Raw genomic sequence first — 17,809 nt, forward strand, 5'->3', positions numbered from 1 at the left:
CGAGTCCTTCCAGGCGAGGTCCAGGCTGGGGTTGCAAGGCAGTGAATGGCTTCCAGGCCATGGAAGCTGTGGGGCCTGCGGGGGGGGGGGGGGGGGTGAGAATGTACATGTACACACACACACATACACACATCAACAGGTTTTTTTCTTCGCTGTATGCATAGAGTCATTTGCAGAAATTCTCTTTGGCCTTCCTGCCTTGCTGAAGGGAGGGAGAGTAGGAGTCAAGGACTTTACCTGGGTTTGCTTGCTTGCTGTTTACAAAACCCCTAAAAGGTAGATACATATTAGCACCATCTTCCAAATAAAAAAGACCAACTAGGAGTTTGGAAACTTGGAAGTTAAGGAATCCGCTTGAGTTCACATAGCTTGTAAAATCACATAGCATGACAAGCATGGTTTTAATTGCTAGTTTGGGGAACTCTACACCTCAAGCTGCCTTGAGCGAGGTGGGGTGTGGAGGTTACTGAATACTCCTATCTGTAGCTAAATCAACCACCTGTAAAAACTAAATCTGGAAAATATAATTTTGTTCAGATGAGCAACTGACAAGATCAGCAAAACTCGAGAACCCCATCAAAATATTGGCTACCGTGATTTGCCTTGAAGCTGGCAGCATTACTGGTCTGAATGGGAAGGCAGCCAGCCAAAGGGACTGCTGCTAGCTTGTGTCCTCTGCTCTTTTCCCAGCCCGCAGTCAGGGATGGTTGTGATTTGCTACTGCGGTTTGGTTTTGAAATTCTTTACCTCATTTTATACTAGCCCTATGAGGATACAAGAGGTAGGGTGCGAGTAACTTTTTATGGATTATAAAATTAGAAATAAACTCCTACAATAATGATAGTGATGGCTCTTCAAGCCAGCCACTTTTCCAGGAACTCCTCACAACAACCTTGTGATCCAAGTGCTATTATTATCTACGTTGCTTACAGATAAGGAAACTGAGGCACAGAGAACTGAGCAAGTAGTGAATGTAGACAGGGCTGTGGTCAAACCCAGATCCGTCTGACTTCAGAGCTCACTGTGCTATACTGCCTGTCAGGGGGGCAGATGTTTCCCAAGTCCCAGAGAAAGTGGAGACTGACCCTAGTTATGTCGCAGGCCACTGGCCTAGGGCCTGACGGAGACACACACACACTCTGAATTCTCTCTCAAAACATATTTTTGATGGGAAGCAGTCCACGCCTTCTGGGCAGCTTCCTAGATCTGTTTACTCAAAGAAATATGTTTATGACTGAGGCAGAGTACAGGAAATCATGACTTGTAGACTGGAAAACTAGCCAAAAAAGGAGGGTTATTTTTCCAGCAAGTAGGTTTTTGTGTGGCTTTTCGTGTAGGTGTGTTTTTACATAGGTGTGACTGTGTAGATGAGGTCAGGAAAGCCAGGACCAGGGCTGGCAGCTGGGGATCTACGGGCTTCTCCCCCAAGACAAAGCTAATTCAGGAATGTTCTTTCTGTGCAATTCTTCTCCACCCCCCCACCCCCCCCCCCACCCCCCGTAATCCTGAAGGCTTGTGTGATGTTGTGCTTCTCTGTCCCCAGATAAGCCAGACCCCCCGGCCGGCACACCGTGCGCCTCCGACATCCGGAGCTCCTCGTTGACCCTGTCCTGGTATGGCTCCTCATATGATGGGGGCAGTGCCGTGCAGTCCTACAGCGTCGAAATCTGGGACTCAGTGGACAAAACGTGGAAGGAACTAGCCACATGCCGCAGCACCTCTTTTAACGTCCAGGACCTGCTGCCAGACCGAGAGTATAAGTTCCGTGTGCGTGCAGTCAACGTGTACGGAACCAGTGAGCCGAGCCAGGAGTCTGAACTCACAGCAGTGGGAGAGAAACCAGAGGGTAGGCTATCTTCTGCTTTATCACTGGCTTGAAGTAAGTTTGTGTGACTTACCTTGTGCCTGTAGAAACCTGTACTGAGAGGGGTACTGAGAACTGAAAGACATCAATGATGGCTGGCAGAGTCTTTGGGGATCTTGATTTCCAGGGTTGTGATGCTGATCCATCCTTTAGAAGTACCTTTGACCTTCAAAACACATTGAACCAGCAGTTTTGGTACACTGCCACCAGGGGGTAATAGTGTGTTAATCAGGAGCAAAGACCTGGAAGGCAGGAGTTCAGATGGGCCTGAAGTTTCAGCTTCCCCCTGCACCCGCCTCCCTCCTTCTCTTGCACTGTCTACTCAGTGCCAGGTTCTAGGGACACAAAGACAAATTAGACAAGGGGCCTAAAATCTTAACTAGGAACACAGCTGTGTAGACAGTAGCTATAATGAGAGGGGATACATGAGATTATAGTGATGTAAACAAAGGAGACACAGCAGAAAGCATGATTGAGTTTGCCATGCAGGTTGAATAAGGCTTCCTAGAAGAGTTGACACATATGCTGAGTCTTGGAAAAAGGAACGGGCTTCCAAAAGGCAGGGAAATAAGGAGAGGCATTCCTCCCAGAGAAAGCAGCATGTCCAAAGGTGCAAAGTGATGGAAATACATGGCATTTTGAGGAGCTTGTGTGTGGCCAGGGCATATGCTGTGCAAGACAGAACAGAAGAAGGCAACCCTGAAGGGGCAGTTCAGGTGAAATTGAGAAGTTGATCAAAGATTCCAGGCAGGGGATTGATATGATCACATCTGGTTTTATTTATTTATTTATTTTTTTAAGTTTATCTTGAGAGAGGGAGCACACATGCGCAGGGGAGGGGCAGAGAGAGAGGAGAGAGAGAATCCCAAGCAGACTGCATGCTATCAGTGCAGAGCCCAACGTGGGGCTCAACCTCACAAACTGCAAGATCGTGACCTGAGCCAAAGTCAAAGGTCAGACACTTAACCAACTGAGCCACCCAGGCGCCCCACATCTGTTTTTTTAAAAAGAGAATTGGAGAAAGAGTAGAGTTTTGCTACTCAAAGTGTGGTCTGGACCAGAGTCTTGGGATCCTGGGATTTGCTGGAAATGCAGACTCTTCGTCCCTCCATTCCTCTGGTCCCTTCTGAACCTTCATTTCAACATGATCCACCCCCATGGATTCAGATGTGTGTGACAGTTTGGGAAGTACCCAAGTGGAAGTGGGGGGGTGACATTGGAGTCAGCGAGCTACCAGTTGGGCTTCTGTGGTGCATTCCAGGTGAGGGATAGGTAAGGGCATGAACTAAACTCTCAACAGGTAGAACTGACTATTCTCAATGACTTTTTGGGTAGAATTGAAGGAAAAATGAGAAGAGTTCAGGATGACTTCCAGTTCCTAGCTTGGGTAACTGAATACAAATTTAAGAGGCATTTATTATCATAGTTCTTGGTGGCTAACATATATCAAGCACTTGCTATATGCTAACAGTGTGTTGAGCACTTTACATGCATCATTTTATGCATCTAACTCACTGAAGTAGATAATTACTACCCCCGTTTTATAGATAGGAGAAATGAGGTTTACAGGGATGAAGCAACTTGCCCAAGATCCCAAAGCATGTAATGTAAATGGTAAGCTGTCTGACCTAAAGCCTGTAGTCCTTTGGTTAAACTGAAGGAGGAGGTCAGGCTGCCTCCCAGGGACTTGGACGTTAGGCAGCCGGGAGTCCTGGAGAAGATGCAAGTTCTGGTCTCAGTCCCGTGCAGATGAGGTGTCTGAGGGATATCCAGGCGTCTTCAGACTGCTGACTGGCTGAATCTAGAGTTCAGGAGAAGGGTTTATGCCAGAACTACAGATTTGGGGGTTTCGCTATATATATTTAATTGATTATTGAAGCCATGGGCTCAATGAAGTCCCTGAGAGTGGTAGAGAAAGTCAATGTGGATACTGAGATGAAGAATCCTGCAAGGCCAGAAGCAAGGATGAGGCAGAGAGAAGCAGAAGCTGGAGCCGCGTTGAAGAAACACAGATTGCAGAGAAGGCTCCCTGAACAGCAGCAGTGCTAAATACAGAAAGAGATGAGGACTCAGGGATTTATCCCTTTGATATTCAGCGATCTTTGAGAGGAAAGTCCAAAGCGTTTCCACGGAGTGGAAAATGGGTGCCCTGGGGTTAAGGAATAAGTGGGAGAAGAGAGGCCAGGAGTGTGGAATATTATTTCAGGAAGTTCAATGTGAAAAGAAGAAAAGAGTGCCGTGAGTTTAAGGTGGAGAAGAGGTGGTGGGCGGGGAGGAGGGTAGAGGGACACCAAGGGAAAGGGCACTGGGAGAGGGAGAGCTTAAGGGTGTGAGGCTTAGAGAAGAGGGGAGAGTGAAGGACAGGGAGCTGGACAGGGCCAGTCTGAAGTCCCCACGCGACCAGAGGCATCACGAGTATGGAACTGTCATTATAGTTTGATCCCCCTCTTTAGTGAAAATATTAGATATAAAATAGACATGAACTCTACTTTTATATTATTATTTTTTAAATGTTTTATTTATTTTTTGAGAGACAGAGAGAGAGAGAGAATGAGTGGGGAAGGGGCAGAGAGAGAGGGAGACACAGAATCCACGAAACAGCCTCCAGGCTCTGAGCTGTCAGCACAGAGCCCAACGTGGGGCTCGAACCCATGAACCACGAGATCATGACCTGAGCTGAAGTTGAACACTCAACCGACTGAGCTACCCAGGTGCCCCATTTTACTTTCATATTAAAAGAGGACTCCAGAAAGAAATTTGGAGGATGCCAGTGGAAAACACTCCAAATTTACAAGATTGCCAGTGCAGCCCTATCTTGGGGGCCTTTACCCCTGAGCTCTGGGACATGGGAGCCACAGGGGCATGGATCCTGGCCCCCAGGATGGCCCTGCTGAGCCTCCGGGCAGCTGTCCTGGGGCTCCTGCCCACTAGCTGCTCACAAATGTCTGCTGAGGGAAACGGGGTAACAAAACTGCCATCTGCCGCCCTTTGACCTTCTTTGTGGGGAGCAGGCAGGTTAGCGTGGGGGTGCCAGGACATGCATTCAGTTTTATGTTTGTAGCATATTGCTTTGTTCAAGAACACTCCCTACCTCTTGAAAAGTGACAAGGGAAGAGACAGCATTGCAGTGAGATGTTCCCTAGATGGAAAGGAAAGTGTCCAGGGCCCCTATGGCAGACACCAGGAGAAATGGTAGAATCCCTAACGAAGCCCATGCAGAGGACAGAGGCCCTCGGAGCTGCAAGGTGTGGCTCCCAGGAGGCCAGGACAGCAGCTCCCAGGCCTGTAGGGAGAGTGTGTGGGGACAAGGGCGAGGACCACCAGGCTCTGGGCAGGTGGCCTTTCCCTTCTTCCCCTACAGCCAGCCAAATCCCACTGTGGTCCTCAGTTCTCCCCCTAGGGCCCCTCCTGGCTGAGAGCACACAAAAGGAAATGCAAAAATAGCCTGCAAGCCAGAGGAGGGGTCCAGGCCACCCAGGGCTTCCAGACTGGATGCTGCTCCCACCGCTCAGGGCCAGCTGGATGGCTGGGGGGAGTGATGGGAAGGTGGGGGGGGGGGCGCGGAGGACAGAACAGTTGGCAAGCATTAGGCCTGAGGGGCAGAGGGTGGAGGCGGTGGGAGGGTGGGGTGTAGGGATGTTCCGAGTGAAGACCTCTGTGCACTGGTCAGATGCTTTTAGTTATAACCTGGGTAGGTCATCTCTGTCCACCTTAAAAGGGAAATGGCTCTCAGAGAAGTGTGGTGTGTGTGCACACATGCGTGTGCGTGTAGAGGAGGGATGGGAGGGGTGGTCATGGCAGTTTCTCTCTAGGGAGCCTGTGGGGTACGATGGTCATCATAACGGCAGGGCTACTGAACCCTCCCTTCACTAAGTGCAGCTTATGAGGGCTCTCGCCTTCCCCACTGCCACCAGTACTCCTCCTGCCTCTGCCCTAGCAGCCTGGGTTTTCTGCTTCATCCTGACCTCTCCATTCTGTCCCTGCTAAGCGCCCGACCCTCATGCTACATTCACTCACACGGTGTTCTGCACTCCTCTGCACTCCTCCTGTGTTCTGGCACTATTCCAGGTGGTACAGGACAAAGCACAGGTGTCCCCACCCAGCTTCAGTGGCCTTCTTATGCCAGAGCCGCCCCTCAGACTAGAATCCCCAACCCAGCCAGCTCCCCTCCCTGTCTCCCCAAACCTGGGTAAGCAGAAGCACTGCCCCCAAGACAACATTCTCTCCCATCCCAACCAGGCCTTCATCTCTGCCCCACCCTATCTATCCATACTGTAAGTCTTAAATCCACTCTGTCCTTGCTCCTGATCCTAATTTGTTCTAGAATATATAGTTGTTAGCAAAACAGCTGTGAGAAGGGCTTCTTGCAGAGTTGGGGCTTCCTTGCAAGCCTGAGCGCAATTAGAGATGTAGAGCCCCTGAGGGTCAGAGATGAGCCAAATAGCGCTGCTCACCCGGTCCGGGGCTATAGACGCCTCTCTGGGGCTGGGGTGCCCTCTAGTGCTCACCAGGTGTGTGACAGCCCTCAGCCACGGACAGCTCAGTCCAAGGGACTCCCTAGAGGCCTGCCACGTGAGGGTCCCCAGTGCTCATCTGGTCTTGTCTCAGACACTACTCCAGGGAAATGAGACTCATCTATCTGCAGAAATATCTCAGAACCATCTTCCAAACAGTTCTTGTACTTAGCTCTTGGATCTCATAGCTCTTTCTGAATAGTTTCTAAATGTCTTGTTGAAGTTCCTCCAGCCGCAGCTCCTTCTGTGGTGAAGAGATGGAAACCGAGTGGCTCACCTCTGCTGTTACTACAGACCTTTATTACTGAACCTGGGTAATAGAACCGTGGCCTTTCCCCACCTCCTATCCTGCCCCTCTCCTTGTGGCCGCTTCCCCCTCCAAGCAGGATGGAGGCAGAGTGAGAAGGAAAAGGAAGAAGGGAAATATCTCAGCCAGGAGTCTTGGCCTGTTTCAAACAGAGGAAGATTTGTGTGGTAGCAGTGAGCCAGGAAATAAGGGCATGAATTCCCTGAGAATGGCCTAGGTCCCCACAACCATAGCATCAGGAGAACATTCTGCATCTTAATTGCCAAGGGAAAATAAGGCAGAGGTGAAGGGCAGGTGTGGTGTTTGTGGTGCGAGCAAGAAGGCCAGCTGTGTAATCTCTAACTGGTGTCTGAGACACTGGGAGAGGCCAGTTCTAGAACTGCATGCCCTCTCCAGGGCCATCTGGAAGATGCCCCTGGTGCCAGGCTGTTGGAAAGCCCCTTATGGGCTTACAGTACAGCTGATGCTCCTTCACTAGGGAAGTACAGACAGCTCCTCCTAAAGATGCCAGGCCAGGGGCACCTGGGTGGCTCAGTCGGTTGAGTGTCCGACTTTGGCTCAGGTCATGATCTCGCGGTCCGTGAGTTCGAGCCCCGCGTCAGACTCTGTGCTGACCGCTCAGAGCCTGGAACCTGTTTCAGATTCTGTGTCTCCCTCTCTCTCTGACCCTCCCCCGTTCATGCTCTGTCTCTCTCTGTCTCAAAAATAAATAAACGTTAAAAAAAAAATTAAAAAAAAAAAAAGATGCCAGGCCAGGGGCCAGGCCAGGTAAGTCTGCCTTCTCTTTCCTCTCTCGTCCTGCTGTCCATTGCACACCCCGGTGAGTGGCATGGGAACGGGTGAAGCCACTCTCTCAGACAGGAGCACCACGGACCAGTACGCTGGGCCTCCCTGACAGTAAATGTTGTTATCATTGTTAGTATTTTATCTCCAAGGCCCAGCCAGTGACAGCATCCTTTGTCATTGACTTGAACCCCTTGCTTCCCTTACAGCCCTGTCTGAAGTGCCGTTGTTGAACTGACCTAAACGTCTGTTAAACCTATTTATTATCCTTATGGTACATCTCGAGATGTGAGTTCCATATGCCTACCGCCTTCCTCCTATGTGAGGCATAACACTAAATTGTTCTCTCCAGTTATAGTACTTATTAGTTGGTAAAAGTCTATAACCTTAATCTTACCCTTGGCCATTGTGATTTTTTTAAAATCATAGCTGCTACAGACATTTTTCCCTAACCAGAGAGGCCTAACCATTTCTGACCATCTTCACACAGCAGCTCTTTCAGTGGCTTTCCATACCTCTCCAGCCCCAGGGTGACTTCCTAAGTGCCGAAAGCCCTGCTTCCAGGAGCAGATGGCCCCAGGCTCTGCTGAGAGCAGAGGAATAATACCTACTTGTGGCCAGTGCATTCCCCGCACCCCGATCCAGACCCCCGACCCGTGACAACATTCTGTTGGCCAGAGCAGTAAGTTGAGGGACGGGGCTCCCACACTTGGGTTCTCACTAGATGCCCTGGGGCTTGTCCGCCCCAGAAGGCTGAATGATTCCATTCTCTCTGAAATGTGACTCCATCATGCCTTCCAGGTGTTGTTCCCAGATGTTTTCTGATCATCTATGAACTGACGTGGTCATTCTCCACTCTCAAATATGTGAGTTAGAAGACTTGGCCAGTTAGACTCCTGTCCTGGCACTATCTGTGAAACCCCACCACGGATCTGAGGGTTCCCATCTATCTTATTACTAAATGTTTCCGGGGCATTTTCCTTCCTGCAACAGACTATTCTTCTCCATCTCACTTCTGTTTAGTTGTTTAAAGCTAAGCTTCATCAACAGCATTGTAAGGACCCTAAACAAATCACAGCTTCTGGGGGATTCACCCACATGCTGTCCCCTGTCACACACTCTGTCCCCCCAAGTCTTACTCTCTCTCTCTCTCTCTTCACACACACACACACACACACACACACACACACACACACACACACACACTTGCACTGGTAAAATCTCTGTCCTCCTTCTCCAACTTTTCTTAGGTGTTTGTTCTGTCTCAGGAAACCAACATTGGCTCCCTCTGCCAGTGGACCACAGCCCACATCATGACTGAGGAGCATAAAGCATGTCACAGAACATGGCATCCAGAGCTAGCCAAGGACCCTAGAAATCACCTATAAGTACAACTCCCTCCTTTTACAGATGAGGACACTGGGGCCCAGAAAGGGAAAGGTACTTGGCCAAGGTCAAGAAGCCATAGTGGCCTGATAGGGACAAACCTATGCCAAAGGAAAGCCTGCAGCTCTGAAGTGGATGTGTTTGGTGGGCACCTGCCTGTCCCCTCACGCCCCCCCCCCCACCCTGCCATTCTTGTCTGATACATCCATATGAGCAGCCAGTATGTGCTGCTTATGTCCCTTCTCGCCCTACCTCTTAACACCTGCTGGTTTCACTGTGTGACCTCACCCACCTCCCTGTTGTGTTCCAGCATTTCCTTTAAGACCCAACTCAAGGGCTCCTTCTTCCCAGAATAATTGCTCTGACTTTATAATTGCCTCATTTCATGTCAACTTCCTATGTATGTATATGTATATTTGTACTTTGATATCATGTGCTTGATTATAGAACACTTGTAACGGATATTTCTAGGATATGTGGTTTTGCCTCCCCCACTAAATTATGAGCCCCAAGAAAGGAGAGATCATGCCTTCTGTGTATTTTGGTTGTATGCCCACAATACCTGGCAAGATACCTGGTCCAGGGCTGGAATCCCACGTACCATTAACCATCAAATGGATAAATAGATTTGACACTAGGAGCAATTTATGTTGCTGACTTTCAAGCGAGAGCAGAAAGGGGCTGTCACAGTCATGTGTGGGTTCTGAAAGTTGGAGCCTGGAAGCTCTGTGAAGAAGGCTGTGTCCAGGGGACCACGAGGTCACAGAGGAAGGGATGGAAGCAAGAGCTGGGGGGGAAGCTGCTCAGTGGGGTGAGGAGGCCAGGGCCTGCTGGTGTGTCCATGTGTCCGTGGCCCGGCTGCAGAGCAGACTGACCCACTGCCTAGCCGTGCCCACAGCTCTGGGCTTGGTGGTCTTGGGCCTGGGAAGGCTGAGGCATGATGGAGGCCCCAGCATGTTTCACTCTCAGTGGGTCTTCAGTACTAATCACTGTGTCCTCTGTGTCTCTGCCCATCTCCTTCCACCCCCAGAGCCAAAGGACGAAGTGGAGGTGTCAGATGATGGTGAGTGCTGGCCACCTGTCCTCAGGTATACTCGAGGCGGGGAGGGGGGCGAGCAAGGAATTGGATGGCTCACACTCACCCCGCCCCACCCTGCAGATGAGAAGGAACCTGAGGTCGACTACCGGACGGTGATTGTCAATACTGAACACAAAGTGTCTGACTTCTACGACATCGAAGAGAGACTAGGCTCGTAAGTGGTGCAGGAAGTGCCTTTGGGGCCCCCAGAGTGGGGGTGGCACAGATCCCATCATTAAATTCCGTGCCTTGTCTTCCCATCTTTTCCTGGGTTCTGCCAGCTTCCCACGCTGAGGCCCCCTGCAGAAGCAGGAGGTGCTGACCTGGGTCAGCACCCCAAGAGGGCAACCTCAGCCAGGGTGCTCTTAGGAGCTTCTTGTGCAACCGACTCAACTCCATGAGAGGCTTGAGCAAGCCCTGCCTTTCCTGTGCATTATTCCAACCAGGCTGATAAGGTGACTGGGTCTGGGTCAGACTGTCCGAGGCTACCTTTCATGTCATCTGCAGGAGTCAGTCAAGCCTGATCAGTCTCACTGTTCAGCAACCATAGCTTTAATGCATCCGTAAAATGCACACCGCTGAAAGGCACAGCTGCTCACTCTATGAATCTGGCCCACACTATTAGCTCTGGCTCTCCGCTGGAGTTTGGAGACCCCAACCCTGAGCCCTCGTCACAGCCACACCGTCCCCTCCAGCAGCAGCACCCAGGGCCGACTGTCTCCTGCTAACTATCCCTATAGGAGCAGGATGGAAGAAAAGGGGACAGGGCTCAGGTTTGATTTCTAGCAAGTTCCTGGGGAAGAAAGGAGTGACACCAGCCTCAACAGTTCTGCACAAGGAGCCTGCTCTGTCGGGAGGAGCTGTGTCAGAGGAATACCTCACTCTCCTCCCCTGCAGTGGACGGCAGGGGCCTTCCTGGGCCATGTCCAGGGGACCAGTGCTGAGCAGTGGAGCAGAAGGAAAGCAGCCACTTGGAAGTTCTCTGTAGTTGGGGAGGACTTTCTCCACCCAGCTTCATGGGTCTGTCTTCGGGGAAGGGGAGAGAAGCCCACCAGCCAGGGTGGAAGCCTCAGCCCAAGGAAGTGATGGCCCTGAAAGAACAGCAAACCTGGGCAGTGTTTGGGCAGGGATGCGGGGCCAGGCACAGGCTGGGGTGACAGGTGAGGGAGAGGAGGTTTGTCTGTGTTAGAGGAACCCTTCATGATCCAGAGCAGGGACCGGCAGACTTTTCTATAAAGGGCCAGATAATGGGTAGCTTAGGTTTTGTGGGCCATATGCTCTCTGTCGCAGCTACCACTCTGCCATTGAAGCACAAAAGTGGCCGTAGACAGTGTGCGCACCAATGGGTGTGGCGGCATCCCAATAAAATTTTATTTCTAAAAAGAGGTGGGCTAGATTTGTCCCACAGGCCACCATTTGTCAGCCCCAATTTAGTGGAAAGCTTGGCTAAATTTGCCTTTCCTCTCCTCCTCCTTTCATTTCCAGTGGGAAATTTGGACAGGTCTTTCGACTTGTAGAAAAGAAAACTGGAAAAATCTGGGCAGGGAAATTCTTCAAGGCATATTCAGCAAAAGAGAAAGAGAATATCCGGCAGGAGATCAGCATTATGAACTGCCTCCACCACCCCAAGCTGGTCCAGTGTGTGGATGCCTTTGAAGAAAAGGCCAACATCGTCATGGTCCTGGAAATGTGAGTGGTTTGCTGGGGGCCCCTTGTGTGTGCCCACACCCAAACCCCTCTGCCTGGAAATGGAGAGCCCTGCAGGCGGGGCTATGACATGAAGGACACTCCCCAGCCCACGTGACCGGGTGTCGCCCACTCAGAACAGCAGATCTGTGTTCACCTGTGGCCCTAACCCATGACCAGCAGCCCACAGCAGCCCTGTTCACTGCCATAACAAATTGGCGGATCTCTGAGGACCCCTGCCCCCTTTTCACCCTCACCTCCCTGTGAAAGGGCCAAGGTTACCTGTAGGCTCCTTTCTTTCAGGGACATTCTCACCTAGAGGTAGCTTTGGAGTGGAAGGGGAGGGACACAGCAACTTCCTGATTGGCCTTCAAACGAAGAGGGGCCCAGGGCTGGGGGCTCAGGATACGGAAGCGTAACCCTTGCTCCTGTCCTCCTCCTGTGCCCTGCATGCCCCCCATACATGCCTGCTTGTGTTCTCCACTGCTCCCTCAGCAGAGAGTAGTGCTTCCTGGGCTGAGATGTACATGGGTGGAGGCATATATCACATGACCTCCCGCCAAGGCTTCCTGGGATCCATGGTTCCTCTAGTCCCCATCCTCCACTTGTCTCACCTCTGAGCCGCTGACCATGTGTGTGCACACACGCACACACGGGTGCACATGCGCGCACACACACACACAAACACAAATGCACATATTGTTCTCAGTAAGCCAGGTGTCCTCTGCAGAGGTGTCTGTGTTTTTCAGTTTCCTTTCCTTTTTCTTTGTAAGTTTATTTATTTATTTTAGGGAGAGAGTAAGAGTGAGCAGGTGAGGGGCAGAGAGAGAGGGAGAGAGAATCCCAAGCAGGCTCCCCACTGCCAGCACGGAGCCCTATAAGGGGCTTGAACTCTCAAACTGTGAGATCATGACCTAAGCATGACCTAAGCTGAAGTCAAGAGTCAGATGCTTAACCAACTGGGCCACCCAGCCGCCCCTCCTTTCCTTTATTTTTTAATCAGAATTTTTTAATGTTATACAATCACATTAAAAAAAATGTAAGAAAATACACAATGGAGAGTTCGTTCCAACCCCTGTCCCCCATAGCCCCCACCACTGCCACCAGTAACCATTTTTATTTATTTTATTTTTTGTATCCTTCCAAAGTTTCTTTATGAAAATATAACCATATATTTTTAAAAAATATTTCCCACCTTTTCACACAAAGCTAACTCATATCCACTATCCTGTGTCTTGCTTCTTTTCATTCAACAATTCACCTGGGTATGAACTGCTGTGAACATACCAGTAGCTGGTGGCCCTCCTCGTTCACCCTGCCCGTGGAATTTCCTTCCATGCATAAACCACAGTTTACTCGAGCAGTCTTCTTTTGAAAGGCGGTTTCACAGTTTCCAGGCCTTTGCTTTTACAAATAAGCAGCGTTTGTAACCTTGTATTTGCATCTTCTCACTCCTGTGTACGTCTGTAGGGTGAATTCCTGGAAGTGTGGGTGTGCTAGATCAAAGGGCATGTGCATCTGAAATCTTTAGAGCTATTGTGAAATAGCCTTCAGCATCCTTGAATTGCTCATCTTGAGCGTCAGGACTCTCTGTCCTTTGGGGGGGACTCTACCAACACTTTCCTCCCCAGGAAGGGTGAGGCCAGTGAGGCCTCCCCAGGCTTGAGGTGTGACCTCCTCTCCTCTCTCTGTGATGGCTTTGGTGTGTTTCCTTTCGGTTTATGTACATTTGGAAGCGCTATAGTGGGTTAAAAGCACAGAGTCCAAAGTGAGTCCGATAAATCTCCCGTCAATCCAGCTCTGCCTCTTACCTGTTGTGTGGCCTTGAATAAGTAACTCAGCTTTGCCTATCCTTAGTGTTATTATCTGTACACAGAGGATATAAGCTGCTTTATGAATGATGTGGGGATTAAATGGAATAATATATGTCAGGCATTGTGCTGTATAATTAGGACTTAATAGTATGATACATTGACTTTTCCTGTGTCATGGTCTTTTCTATTTTTTCACTTAAAATTATTTTGTGAGCATTTAACATACAACCAGGTGTTGTGGAACAAACCCTACAATTCAGGAGAGCTGGAGTCTGATCCTGTTACTGCCAAGCTGTGATTTTCTAATTATTAAGTCCTTCCAGCATCTAAACTTCAGCAATTCTGTGGAACTGTAAACGATCCAAAGAAAAGCTGCATTTGTGTCTTAGAATTTGTATCTTACAATCGGTTTTCAGCCCCCGTCTAAGCTTACCTCCCCACTTCCAGGCAAGAGTAGCCCGTGTCTGTGGCCTCACCGATCACAGCCTTACAATAGCCCTTTGGGCTGCAACGTTTCACATTTATTCTAGAACAAGTTGCTGGGTCCAGGCAGTGTGGGCATGCGTGGACATGCGGAGAAATGTCTTATGTTTAGATGTTAAGCCTTGGGCAAGTTTGTGCGAGGGTGCGGGAGTGGGGTAGGAGGCAGCCAAGCCTGGGAGAGGCCGGGCAGCAGCACCAGTGGGCAGAATACCATACTTAGCGTGGAAATGCGAGTTGGCAAGCTGGATGGAAAATGTTGAGAGAAAACGTAAGAAGGCCTCGGCTGGCCTGGCTTTCATCCCTCTTCCCCACGTCTCTCCCAGGGGCAGGAGCAATCTGACACGCACAGATGCCAGATGATTCTTCTGCACTTGGGGTAAAGAGCTTGTCCCTTGATAGGAGCTCAACCAAAGAAGTGGGAGCACATTCACACTCGGTCTGTACTTCTCTTCCAGCTTAAACAGACTCAGCCATGAGAGGGCAAAGGCTAGCTTGCAGAGGGTACCATTTGCTATTCTCCTTGTTTGATGGAGAAACTGAGATGAAGAGAAAGATAATGCCTGGTGATGTAGAAAAGTGAAAATGTATTCCAGGGGCTTCACTGTCGGTTCAGCTGCCTCAGACACAGTGAGAAATCAGAAGTAATGTGTGCCTTCAGCCTTTCTGACCTCTGATCACAGGACAAGCCCCCACCTTTATAGCAGTGTTGCCCAGACATGGAGATTCCCTCGGGCTCCTGGCCTGCAATCTGGGCTTGTCCTTTGGGTGTGCTCGGGACATTCCAAGGGGCGGTGGGACCCTCAGCACTGAAGCAGAAGTGCAATTTAGACCAAGTCATCCGCCGCCCACCTCACTTTTGTGCTACCATTGGCAAAATTTAGCAAAGAATATTCAGCAAGGAGTAGAAGGTCTGGGTATGGAGTCTGGAGTCCCCTGAAACTCCATACCTTCTGGCTGCCAATGAGGGCTGGCCAAGGTCTACAGTTTGGGGAATGAATTTGATCCCTTGGGATTAGGTAGCCTTGGTAGTAGGTATTCACTCACTGGCTCGCTGGCTCACTGTCCATTTACTAAGCGCACATTCCCTCTGGCCCAGCCTTGGCCCTTGGCGTCATCTCTGTGGGTGGCAGCTTCTTTCCACCCTAACCTTGAGTATTTTGAAGAGAAACCTACACAGAACCATTAATCCTATTTATGTAATCCCTTCCATCCTAGAAAATGGACCATGGAACAGTTTTCAAAATACATTAAGTATATTTGAATAGGTTTGGACCTATTTGAACTTACACTGAATAGGTTACCTCTAGAAACGCAGTAGTAATTACCTCCGTGGCTCAGATTTCCACTACACATTGCCTCAGACATTCCCAAAGGCACTGAAAATAATGGTTGCTTCCTTTTCCAGAATATTTTAAATTTAAAAGCACACATTTTGGGGTACCTTGTCGGTGCCAGATATGGCCAGGTGTAAATAAAGGTCTAGAGATGAGCCAGACCTTTTCCACGCATACTTGCAAACAAACATAAGCTAAGGCAGACTTGATACAAAAAGCTCAGAGACAAGACTGTGGAAAACCCAGGGAGGGAAAGATCATTTCAAATGGGGAAATCGGGAGTGCTTTCTCAAAGGAATTTCTTGGTGAATTGAATTTCAGCTGCCATCCCAAGGGCAGCTATTGGGTAAGCTGGAACCGGTATTTCCCAAGCTTGTGTCATCATAAGAATTATCTGGCTAACATCTGGATCCTCCCAAGATTTTCTAAATCAGAATCTACAGGGGAAGAGCTTGGGAGTCTGTATTTTCAATAAGGGTCCCAACTGGTTTAGGCAGGGGCGGGGGGGGGGGGGGTAATTAACATTATTGAGCACTTACTATGTGCCAGGCACTCTGCTAAGCACTTTACCTGTATTAATCCACTCAGTCTTCACAGCAACCCTGTGAGGTGGTGCTATTTTTATGTGCATCTTCCAGATGAGGACATTGAGGAACAGAGACAGTAAGGCTCCCAAGAGACCTGGGAATGTAGATTAGAATTTGACTTGGAGCCTTGGTAGAGAGCCATAGAAATCGAAGGCTTTGGTACAAAGGCGCCACCTGCTGGCCACCCAGGGACCTCCTGCTAGAGTGTCAGTTCTAGCGTCCCCAGTGGCCACTGGCTCAGCCCTCCCAGGAAGTGTTGGTGATGGAGGCGGTGGTGTGCTGGGCCCCATGCTGCATCCCTGTCTGTCCCTCCAGCAGGGGTCAGTGACAAGATCCACCTGACTCACTACAGGTTGTCAAATGGTAATTAATATGTGCTGAGCACCTACTGTGTGTCAGGAATGATGCTTTCCAGAAGTTCCTTCATTCCTAACAATTTTATGAGGTAGGGACAGGTAAGGAAACCAGGACTCAGAAAGGTTAAGTAATGTGCCCAAAGTCACACAGCTTATAAAAGGCAGGGACAGGATCCACACTCAGCTCTTTCCCTTCTTCATGATGGCTCCCCTTAGAAGAGGAAATGTCCCTTCCCCCTCCCCTGCAAAAAAGAAGAGGGAAGTCCCTTGGAAGAGGACAGGCCCAGAAGGAAGCCTACTCAGCCGTGTTCAGCTGGTGGACCTATAGGCCATTGCAGAACAGAGCTTACTGATATCTGGATGCTATAAAAGTCACTGGGGAGATGCTTTAAACTTTCTGAGCAGCAAGGAAGGAAGGTGGGTCAGAGGGCTGGGACAGGGGAACAGAAAGGACCCATGCAACTCAGGAGGCAAGGCCATGCCTTTGCCCTGAAGGGCGATGTGCTGGCTGGCTATAGCCTCTGGGCCAGTCCTTAGCAGAAGATGCCCACTGTGAGCTCCAGAAACACCACAGTCAGGATCCAAAGTCTATCCAGACAGGAGGGTATACTATACTTCCAGCCTGGGCAAGGGAACAGGTGTAACAGTTTTACCTGGAGGAAGTAACTGGAACTATAGGCCTGGCCAGAGGAGGCCAACTGATCACAACTGTGAGTGTAATGGGTTACAGCCAGTGAATTTTAGAAAATGTGCCAAGGCTCCTTATTATTGCAGATATTTTTCTGATCCTGGCTATGCAAAACAGATGCTCATGGGTGCCGTGAGTATTTCAAGCTTCAGCTCTTGTAAGAGCGATTCCTTACACACCTGTCTGTCGTCATTACACACCCTGGCTGGTGGTTACCCTTTGTGTCGAGGAGAAGATGTCTAGATCTCTCAGTTCATGACCACCTCTGAAACTGCCCAGCCCAGATGCTCCCCTGAATCCCCCAGCAGCTCAATGGGCACAAACAAGGTCCCCCGAGCAGGGAAACCAGGAGGTCCAGGGATTCCTCACACAATGGAAACTGGGACCAACATAACAAGGCAGGGGACTGGAATTCAGGAAGCTGCAGAAATGCCAGGCCCCTCTTAGCCTAGGCTTTCCTGCCAGTCCCCCTACCATCCTCCCCACCCCATTCCCAGCCTGCTCTTGGCCAGACCCCCTGCCAGCCCTGGGCCCCACAATCCTGTGATCTGACCATCCCTTTTGCTCCCGCAGTGTGTCAGGGGGTGAGCTGTTCGAGCGCATCATTGACGAGGACTTTGAGCTGACGGAGCGGGAATGCATCCAGTACATGAGGCAGATATCGGAGGGGGTGGAGTACATCCACAAGCAGGGCATCGTCCACCTGGACCTCAAGCCTGAGAACATCATGTGTGTCAATAAGACTGGCACCAGAATCAAGCTCATCGACTTTGGTCTGGCCAGAAAGCTGGGTAAGGCCATCCGCCTGTCCTGTTGTCACCCACATGCAGTGGCAGTGGCCGTTTGTGTTCCACACACTGGGCACGAGAGGGAATGCACTGTGTTGGAGTTGAAATCGGAAACCGTGGCAGCTGCTGAGGCTCAGATCC

General features: G+C 50.1%; 1 protein-coding gene across 7 annotated transcripts in view; it reads left to right on the forward strand.

Moving 5' to 3' along the window:
- The window catches only part of MYLK (myosin light chain kinase), a 282,724-nt gene that overhangs the window by 237,115 nt on the left and 27,800 nt on the right, over positions 1-17,809 (forward strand). For all 7 annotated transcript variants that reach the window (XM_058731151.1, XM_058731150.1, XM_058731153.1 and 4 more), the window contains 5 exons: positions 1,544-1,846; positions 9,885-9,917; positions 10,014-10,107; positions 11,418-11,621; positions 17,454-17,671. In XM_058731151.1, coding sequence (XP_058587134.1) covers positions 1,544-1,846; positions 9,885-9,917; positions 10,014-10,107; positions 11,418-11,621; positions 17,454-17,671 — 852 coding nt within the window. The remainder of the gene's footprint in view (positions 1-1,543; positions 1,847-9,884; positions 9,918-10,013; positions 10,108-11,417; positions 11,622-17,453; positions 17,672-17,809) is intronic.

The sequence above is a fragment of the Neofelis nebulosa genome, chromosome 5, assembly GCF_028018385.1.
Source record: "Neofelis nebulosa isolate mNeoNeb1 chromosome 5, mNeoNeb1.pri, whole genome shotgun sequence".
Classification (NCBI taxonomy): Eukaryota; Metazoa; Chordata; class Mammalia; order Carnivora; family Felidae; genus Neofelis; species Neofelis nebulosa.